Source organism: Bufo bufo, chromosome 7 (assembly GCF_905171765.1).
Source record: "Bufo bufo chromosome 7, aBufBuf1.1, whole genome shotgun sequence".
NCBI lineage: Eukaryota > Metazoa > Chordata > Amphibia > Anura > Bufonidae > Bufo > Bufo bufo.
In genome coordinates, this window is record NC_053395.1 from 193,491,574 (window position 1) to 193,501,740 (window position 10,167).

The 10,167-nt window shown below is 38.7% G+C and overlaps 1 protein-coding gene across 11 annotated transcripts in view; it reads left to right on the forward strand.

Moving 5' to 3' along the window:
- Window positions 1-8,790, forward strand: part of LOC121009050 (sodium channel protein type 2 subunit alpha-like) — a 190,344-nt gene extending 181,554 nt beyond the window's left edge. For 7 of the 11 annotated variants that reach the window (XM_040441961.1, XM_040441963.1, XM_040441965.1 and 4 more), the window contains 5 exons: window positions 649-702; window positions 3,146-3,281; window positions 5,650-5,756; window positions 5,867-6,137; window positions 7,595-8,790. In XM_040441961.1, coding sequence (XP_040297895.1) covers window positions 649-702; window positions 3,146-3,281; window positions 5,650-5,756; window positions 5,867-6,137; window positions 7,595-8,790 — 1,764 coding nt within the window. Of the gene's footprint in view, window positions 1-648; window positions 707-3,145; window positions 3,285-5,649; window positions 5,757-5,866; window positions 6,138-7,594 lie in introns of all 11 variants that reach the window. The other 4 variants (XM_040441959.1, XM_040441967.1, XM_040441960.1 and 1 more) reach the window with 2 other exon arrangements.
- The last annotated feature ends 1,377 nt before the right edge of the window (window positions 8,791-10,167 follow it).

A 10,167-nucleotide genomic window follows, 5' to 3' on the forward strand; every position in this document is an offset into this window, starting at 1 on the left:
AAGAAGATATTGTATTCCTCAAATCCTTGCAGTGGAGTAATATTGATGACTTGTCCTCAGGATAGATCCTCAACATCAAATCAGCAGGGTCCAACCTACCTGCAACCCTGACGACCAGCTGCTTTAAGGGGTTGCGGATGCTGCTTCCTCTTTACCTGCATGTAGTCTCCATTGTAGCAGTAGTGCAATGTAATTACAGCTGCTCATCGCAATCACTTTAATGGGACGGGGCAGATGTGCTTACACTGCGGCGCCTCTGCAAAGGAGACAACATACGGGTAAACTTTGAAGAGGAAGTAGTGCTCACCTTCAAATAGCTGATGGGAGTCAGACCCCCTTATCTGATATTGATTACCTATCCTTCATCAGTATTACTCCACTGCACAATCCCTTTAATGCGGAATACAGTTTTAATAGGTTTTCTAAGCAAAACAATCCTTTTCAATGCACCCAGTTAAATGTAACATTTAATCATGTATATCTATGTTGTACTTTATTTAGATTTTTTAAATGAAAACTGTATAGACTGTTAAGGCTGTATTAGTGCATTTTATGCATTCAGGTTTTTACATTTTAAATGTACTCTTATACATCTTGTTTCACGATCAATCTTCCAATGAAACGTAATCAATCATATACATTTTACAGGCGACATTTAAAGGGTGGATGGACATTATGTATGCTGCAGTTGATTCACGAAAGGTACGTTTTTTCGTTGTGTCAGAGAAACTAAAGTCATTGCTGTTCAAATGACAACCCTTACATACACAGGGTATCGTGTAAAAATTGCGATCATGTAGTGAATCGTTTGTCAAGCAAACAGTTACATTCCGCACCCTCTGTGGACTCTTCTGTGCTGTGAACTGTTTACACTGTTGACAATGATTTAGGTTTCTACATCAGTGATCACAAGAGCGAAATTTTACAATTGTGTGTGGCATCTTGCACCTTCACTAATCTTTTTACATCTATGTGTGATTTTAAGTCATTAGGTTATACAGGGTGGCCCATGAAAAAGTGCCTAATAGTAAATCAGTCTTAGTTGCCCATAGCAACCAACTAAAAGCTGTGCTCTGATTGGTGGCTATGGGCAAATAAAACAGATTATAAGGCTACATGCACATGACCGTATGTGTTTTGCGGTCCGCAAATTCCGCTCCAGCAGCGCCGCGGCCTTCTCACTGTTTACCACTGGCCAAGTGACATCAGGACTTGTATCAACTGGCCTGGGCGGGGCTAAGCTCCATTCAAGGGAACGGAGCTTAGCCGCGCCCAGGCCAGTTGATACAAGTCGTGACGTCACTGGGCCGGCGGTAAACAGTGAGAAGGCCGCGGCGCTGCTGGAGTGACGCTGCCTTCTCAAACAGCTGATTGGCAGGCGTCCTGGGTGTCGGACCCCCGCCGATCAGATGCTGATGATCTATCCAGAGGATAGATCATCAGTTTAAACAAAGTGCAAAACTCCTTTAATATCACGTTATACCCCAGGATTATGGCTAGACAATAACAACCTTTTTCTATTTGAGTTACATATGAATTAGATATGCCACTGAAGTCATGTAGAGGGGTCTTAATTTACCAGAATTTCTTAGAAAAGTGTCTATGCATGTTTGGTCAGTTATAGACAAAGAGAAATACCATTTGGAAACAGTTAACTATGGCTACTTACCTTTCCCCCCCTGATATTATAATGACTTTAACGCATGCATGGCCACTCCTCCTCTTGGCATGGAACCTCTTGGCATATCTAGTTGTTTTGGGCAACATGTAGACTCAGTGTTGTCTTGTAGAACTCGGGTCCTGGGTTTGGCACTAGCCAAAGGAAACCTCTGCATGGAGTTTGTATTTTCACTGTGATTTTACATTGGCTCCTCCAGGTTCCTCCCAAACTTTAAAAGATGCCAACAGGTTAACTGGCATTTCATGAAATTGGCCTAAGGTCAACTTTGAATGGCTGTATTGCACCCTTATATCAGTGCATGAACCTCCCGCAGTTCTACTACACTGAACTAAAGCTCAGGATAATAAGGTTCTATGGTATTACATAGTTGTACGTTAGTCATGTCCCCTTTAGATGTCTCTTCTTAAGAATAAATAATTTTTTTAAATCTCTCCTCATAAATAAGACCCCCTCCCCCTGCCTTGTATAAGTTTAGTTGCTCTTTTCTGTACTCTTTCTAACTCCAGAACATCATTTCTGTGAACTGGTACCCAAAAATGAACTGCATATTCCAGATGAGGACACATCAATGCTTTGTAGTATAAATTGACAATATTATGTCCCTGCTCCTCAATGTTGTAGAATATGTTGACGCTACATCAAAGAGATTGTCTCACTTCAGCAAATGCCATTTATCATGTAGAGAAAGTTAATACAAGGCACTTACTAATGTATTGTGATTGTCCATGTTGCCTCCTTTGCTGGCTGGGTTCATTTTTCCATCACATTATACACTGCTCGTTTCCAGAGGTTACGACTACCCTGCAATCCGGCAGCGGTGGCCGTGCTTGCACACTAGAAAAAAGTGCAGGTGCTTTTTACTATATTATTATTATTATTATTTATTATTAAAGCACCATTCATTCCATAGCGCTGTACATATGAAATGGGGTGCACATACAAAATGCAGACAATTGCACTAAGCACAAACATGTACTATAGTGTACATTAGTTAGTGCCTTGTATTAACTTTGTCTACATGATAAATGTCATTCGCTGAAGTGAGACAACCCCTTTAAGGCAAAATAAATAAATATACAATGAAAGTCTTTTATGAGAAACATTTAAAAAAAAACATTTTATTATAACTTTTTGTGTTATTTAACGTAAAAGAGTATTTCTTCAGTATATTTCTACATCAGACTACAGACATTTAAATGTATCCTAGCAAAAATATGCACCTTGAAATTTTAGACAATTATGTATATTCTTAATATGCAATTAAAGTAAATTAGATAAACAACACACACATTGCTTGTATTGGTGTTCTGTGTGGTTCCCTCTTGTTCACAGTGCCAGTGCATTTTCTAGCTTACTCTCAAGTCACAGACTTGAAAACCTAGCCCTTAATAAGCTTGTCACAAAATGGGCAGAAAGAGCTCAAATTGAAATGGTCTTCAGCTTTTCCTTTATTTTCATTTCCAGTTAGAGGAGCAACCAATGTATGAAGACAATCTGTACATGTATCTTTACTTTGTTATTTTTATCATCTTTGGATCCTTCTTCACACTCAACCTCTTTATTGGTGTCATCATTGATAATTTTAATCAACAGAAAAAGAAGATAAGTATTTTATGTTTACACTTTTATTGTCTAGAGATATAAAGTTGCACTTTTTCTTTCGTAAATATGTGTTTAACTTTTACCTTTACTTAAAGGATACATACTGGAAGGAATTTATCGTTAGCGGTAGTTTGAGTGTCAGTTTTTTGTCTGTCTTTGCTTAGTGAGGTTGCGCCAAATTTGTGAAATGGCTAAGAGTAATAATATATTTGGTACAAATGCAATGCCGTGTATGTCGGTAAAGGTACGCCAGGGGGGTTGCCTGGCACGAGATGAGGTATTTTTGTGACTGTTTAAAATGTTGCACATCATAAATGAGACCTAAAGGTGTTTTAATCTGAAATCCTGATCTACTTTTCACTCCGTTTCTAAATGTGACGAGGCTCACCAAATGTTGCAAAATTATGCACCAAATTTTACACGCGGGCATCACTTTTTTACATCACAAAACTGGCAAAGCATATTTGATAAATGACTCCCACTGTATGTACAACTGCCTCCCTATAATGCCCTCTAAAATTTCTCGAGACCATTTTTTTCAGCCGAACTTTTGAAGGCTGTCAATGTTGCACTTAAGATGTACTAAAGAATTTCTATAGACTGCATAGACTGCACAACACGTTGCACGCAGTATATTCTGTGTAGAATATGGCGCTACCAGCATACACTCTGTAAGCCATTATAACAGGCTGACCAAAACAAAGCTGGCCATGTCTCTGCCATTTGACACCCATTGAAAAAAACGATGCACTGTAGCTCTATGAAAACACACATGTACAGTAACTGTCCCAATGGAAAATGGAGACATAGATCCACTATGTCACTAACAGATTTGATGCAAGACTAAACCAGGAAGTAAGTCTGAAGCACTGAGAGTTCTTCACTCACAGGGAGTCCCCTTGCTACCCCCTATGCATGGCTCACACATAGAGAGGAAGGAAGTTTTGCCTCTCTGATGGTACCAAGGCAGCGGACAGAAGATGTAGTCAGACAGTGCAAGATTCAAAACTGACAGATTTCAGTAAAAAGTGGAGGTCGTCCAGAGATCAGGTCAGAAAGCATACAGGAGAACTTGGTCAGGAAAACATGCCGAGTCAACCACATAGAAAGCAGAAACAAATACCAATTCTGATGAAAACCAACAGTACCTTTTTGATCAGGCACTGGGCACTCTGGTAAGGACTCATAAAGCCTGGGCACATTTGCATTGGCTGAAGTCAGGGATAATTGTCAAGTATCGACTCATTAATAGACCGGGCATGTGCACCAGCACAACCAATGCAGCATAATGCAGGGGAAAAGAGGTGATTGGGAGCAAGACGCTGTGCACCACCAATGAGGCGAGGTGAGGCGATTGCCTCAGGCAGCACCAGGTAGGGGCAAGAGGAAGGCAGCGGAAGGGGGATTATCTGTTTCTGCAGTATAGTATTGGGAAGCATAGTGGACACAGTATGTGGCACTGTATTACCCTGTATGTTTTGTAGCTCAGTATGTAATGTTTTCCAAGTATGTCTTTAACAGTTGGGCTGGAGGGAAGGGGTTAAGAAATTGGCATTGGAGGGTTAGGGCACCTTTCAGTTTTTGCCTCAGGCAGCAGAAAGGCTTGGTGAACCCCTGGCACTACTGTACACTTTTCCATACTACTAAGTCGATACCAGTATCTGTGACTAAATGTATTTCCCAGCAAGTAATTTGTTTCAATTCCGAGACTTTGGTATTTTAATGCACATGTCCCAGGAACAGCAATACGCCCCTTTCTAGAAAAGCCAAGTTTTGAAATTGTTGGGTGGTTGGATATTGGTGTGTATTTCTGTATATTTCTACATCAGACTTTTCAAATGTATCCTAGCAAACATATGCACCTTTAGATGGCTTGACTGGCAGTGTGAATCGATTAAGGTATGGTTTAAGAAGCCACAGAGTCTGTACTGAAGCTTATGCTGATATATACTGAAATCTATAAAATCTATAACTCCATCATAAAAAGCAGTAGGACATCAAAACATCACATACTGAAAGGTCATTGTAGGCTCTTGGTATGCTACAGAAGAGCAACCTAGCATAACATAATATGGCAGTATATCTTCTGTAGGAGAGTATGTACCTAATCGGAGGCACACAGAGGCACTTTATGAGTGCACAGATTTATATGGGTGGCATATCATAAATCCATTACACATGGGTCCATGGTAGAGCTTTATGTTTGAGAACTTAACCTAATTTATCACCCATTAAGATTTGATACAACAGCATTATGGCGTGTGGGTGGGAAGAATATGTTCTATTGAAAAGTGCATACCGCATAGATGATGCATCAGAATACAAAAGAATTCCTTTGTCATAACCACTTTTGATTTTTTTCCTATAATTCGGAGGTCAGGATATCTTCATGACAGAGGAACAAAAGAAATATTATAATGCAATGAAAAAGCTAGGATCAAAAAAACCACAAAAGCCTGTTCCAAGGCCTCAGGTAAAAGAATTTTAACATTGTACATGTAGACAATGATGTAGTAGTACAGTACATATTTTCAATTTATGTTTCAAATGATATACTGTACAATGTTTTACATCTTATTTCAGAACAAATTTCAAGGTGCAGTCTTCGACTTTGTGTCCATGCAACCATTTGACATCACCATCATGGTTCTTATCTGCTTAAACATGGTAACGATGATGATTGAAACTGATGACCAAAGTGACGAAAAGGAGAACAACCTGTACTGGATTAATGCAGTCTTCATTGTGCTTTTTACTGGAGAATGTATACTGAAGCTTGTTTCTCTGAGGCATTATTACTTCACAATGGGGTGGAACATATTTGATTTTGTGGTTGTCATTCTATCTATTGTAGGTAGGTATATCTTGTAGGTATAAGATTGTATATGGTACTTGAGAAAAGTTAATTTTCTCATTGAATAATTATTTTAAAAAAATCAAAAAAATATTTGAAAGCACAAATCATGTTGCCACTTAAAAGGTGAGCCCATACAATATTCTTGACTAGCTGAACAAGTGGGCTGATTTGTTCCTATGAACCAGTGCATAGCTTTACAGCCAAACCTAGATGGGCTCCTTGAGGTTTGGCGAAATGCTCCACATGCACATTACAGTATAGTAACAAAGTATGATTAACTCAAAGAATGGTGATGGACAGCAGAAACAAAATAAAATCTATAACTCCACCATTAAAAGCAGTAGGACATCAAAACAGCAAATACTGAAAGGGGGAAACAAATCATGTTTCAAACCCAAGTGGCCATTACCAGGGACGTTACTAGGAAAGGCTGGGCCCTATAGCAAACTGTTAAATGCTCCATTGAGTATAAATATTATGTTCCTTATGCACACTATGTATTAGGCCTAAATCTGTAAAAGGAGTTTTAAAAAGTAGCATAACTATAGGAAATCAGATTTTTTTTTTAAATGAATCGTTACTCATCTGTTAAATCCCCTGCCACTACTAATACAACACTAGCCTTCTATGTTCATGATAAAATTCCATCCCGACATCAAATATGACAATCATCAGGCTGTTTCCAGAAATCCAACTTGTAGAATTATATCTCTCAGGATAATCATCCAGACCACTCTTTCAACAAGTTAACCATCACTAAATCCTGTGGCAGAGAATTCTGTGGTCTCACTGCTCTGACTGAATTTAGTTCAGTTGGCAATTTGTAGGCTCCAATAAGTACTTAGGCAGGGTCTAAAAGCAGTGGTCCTTAACCCATGGTCTTCCAACAAGACAAACAATAGACTGGTCTAGATTCTTAAGATGGGTGATTTTCTTACATATGATGTACCTTATTATATATCTTAGAAGGTGAATATACTTGATCATTCTAGAAAAGACGGGATTGTCTACTTTGGTTCAGGATCTTAAAATCTATTCATAATATGAAATGAAAGATTGGCTTCATGATGGCCCAGAAATCCAGATGGTATTGAGTCAGTTTTAATTTGTCTGATTGGATGCAGCATAAATGCCTATGCATGACAAACCTATTTCTCAATGAATTTTATCTGGCAGTTTTGTTGTTTTATGTTCATTATGTGCATGCATTTTGTGTGAAAATATTTAGGTCAAGTTGACATCAAATTTCTCTTCAGACTCGAATCTATTGAAAGCATGTATTTTTCAAAAATTGGGCAATCGAATAATCATTATTTTTGACCACTCATTGGGCAGTAGATCATATAAATCATCATCATAGGCTGAGGCTTATAGGCAGTATATATATAAAAAAAAATATTTGCAGAATATATGTTGTTTATGTGCACTTATTTAATTTTCTTTTTTACCCACAGGAATGTTTTTGGCTGATCTAATAGAGAAATATTTTGTGTCACCCACCCTGTTCAGGGTCATAAGACTCGCCAGAATAGGTCGCATCCTACGTCTTATTAAAGGAGCAAAGGGAATTCGTACTTTGCTTTTCGCATTGATGATGTCTCTTCCGGCATTATTCAATATAGGGTTATTGCTTTTCCTCGTTATGTTCATTTATGCCATCTTTGGAATGTCCAACTTTGCTTATGTGAAGAAAGAAGCTGGAATTGATGATATGTTCAATTTCGAAACCTTTGGCAACAGCATGATTTGCTTATTTATGATCACAACTTCAGCTGGGTGGGATGGTCTCTTGGCACCAATTCTTAACAGTAAAGCACCAGACTGTGACCCTCATGCAGAACATCCCGGGAGTTCTGTCAGAGGTGATTGTGGTAACCCCTCTGTTGGGATTTTCTTCTTTGTAAGTTACATCATCATATCATTTTTAGTTGTAGTCAACATGTACATTGCTGTCATTTTGGAGAATTTTGGTGTTGCTACCGAGGAAAGTGCAGAACCTCTAGGGGAGGATGACTTTGAGATGTTCTACGAAGTGTGGGAAAAGTTTGATCCAGATGCGACACAGTTTATTCAATATAGTAAATTAGCTGACTTTGCGGATGCACTGGATCCACCTCTTCGTATACCAAAACCAAACTATGTTCAACTTATTGCAATGGATCTTCCCATGGTAAGCGGTGACAGAATTCATTGCCTTGACATCCTTTTCGCCTTCACAAAGCGTGTGTTGGGTGAAGGAGATGAAATGGATAATCTCAGACAACCAATGGAAGAAAGGTTCATGGCCTCCAACCCTTCCAAAGCCTCTTATGAACCAATTACATCTACATTACGTAGAAAACAAGAGGAACAGTCTGCCGTTATTATCCAACGAGCTTTCCGATGTTACCTTCTGAAGAAATCCATTAAACGTGCTTCCTTTCTGTACAATCAAGACAAGGGCAAAGATGGAGATAGTCTAATAACACGAAAAGACATTTTGAGTGACCGACTAAATGGAAATTCCACCACAGATAAAGTAGACATCACTCCCTCAACAACCTCTCCCCCATCCTATGACAGTGTTACCAAACCAGACAAAGAAAAACACGAAAAAGACAAAATAGAGAAAGAAGACCGGGGGAAAGACATCAGGGAGCGTAAAAAGTAATTTTTATGTGGCAAACTGTTTACAGCCTGTGAACATTCTTGATGTCAGCAGGACTCCTTTCAGAGATTTATGCCAAACTGACAGTTCTTAAAATTATGTACCTTTGGTCAGTGCCTACAATACGACAGTGACCCCCTGTCAGGAACGGACTACGAAGACGCTCATCAACCTTGACTGGAGGTTACTGTTTTAACCACTTCACTGCTATAGAGGCTTGCCAGGCATCACATGGATGCTTTGCCAGCCCCTGCGGAAGTAAAGGGGTTAATTTCCCAGCTGACACTGCTGAAGAGGATAGTCAAAATGGCTACTCAGACTGTGCGGAATGGGGACCATTTTGTGAGATACAAAACCTATTGTTTTTTTTTTGTGTGTTGAACACTTTAGTAAACTACTTGTATCCACTGTTTGCATTTCAACTGCCATATTTGCCATATGTTTACAAGTTCTATGTTTATGGATTCATCATTTTTTTGAATTCATAGGTTCTCTACAATTATATGCGACTATTTTTGTAAATGGGTTTTATGTTGGGAAGGAGCTGATAATTACCACTTCAAAGGTATGAGGACCAGGTGTTCTTCAATATCTTTCTCTATAACATATATGAAGAAAACTGATTGCATGAGAGCATGCCAGGCACATAGGTCATGCATGGGAAAAAAATATATAAAAAAATAGAGATGCAAAAAAAAATTCATTATCATGTGACACATATTGTTGGGGTGCTTAATTGTTCATGATGTGTTACATAGGGGAAAAAAATGAATCTGTGCCTGTTTTGTCCCTTCAAAGTCCCACATCAGAGGACAAATGGATTCACTTTTTATGCAACCTCAAGTCACAGATCAGCAAGGTCTCATTGCCGGGAGCCGTCAACAGTATATGAAATTACTTTAACCAGTAGCACAGGTTGATCCCAAAAATACAAGTTTTTTAGGCTTTCTCCTGCATTGTTATGATTATGTTGGCCATCTTCAGCTTGTCAGCCAGGTTAATATTGTACAAGCCAATGGAAATGCCTATGTTACGGTATGTAAATAGTTACTTTACTATGTGGTGGATGTTTGAGCAAGAAAATAATGGTTTGGGCACAGTATTTATTGCATCAAATATGTACCACAATATGTGTAGTTTGCAAGCTTTTGAAAAAAATAAATATAGAAATTTTCTCTACCAATATAAATAGTTTGGACGCTATCACAGGTGCATGTTTGTATCGCCAGGGCTGCTTATAATATTTAATTTCCCCACTGTCCAGCAGTATATCATGTAAAGCCATAAGTCAATGGTTCAGTAAGACAAATTGTTCACAAAGACCTCATTTCTTTATTAACCTCTTTGCTGCTGCTTTGCAGTCTTGAAATGGTTAAGCAA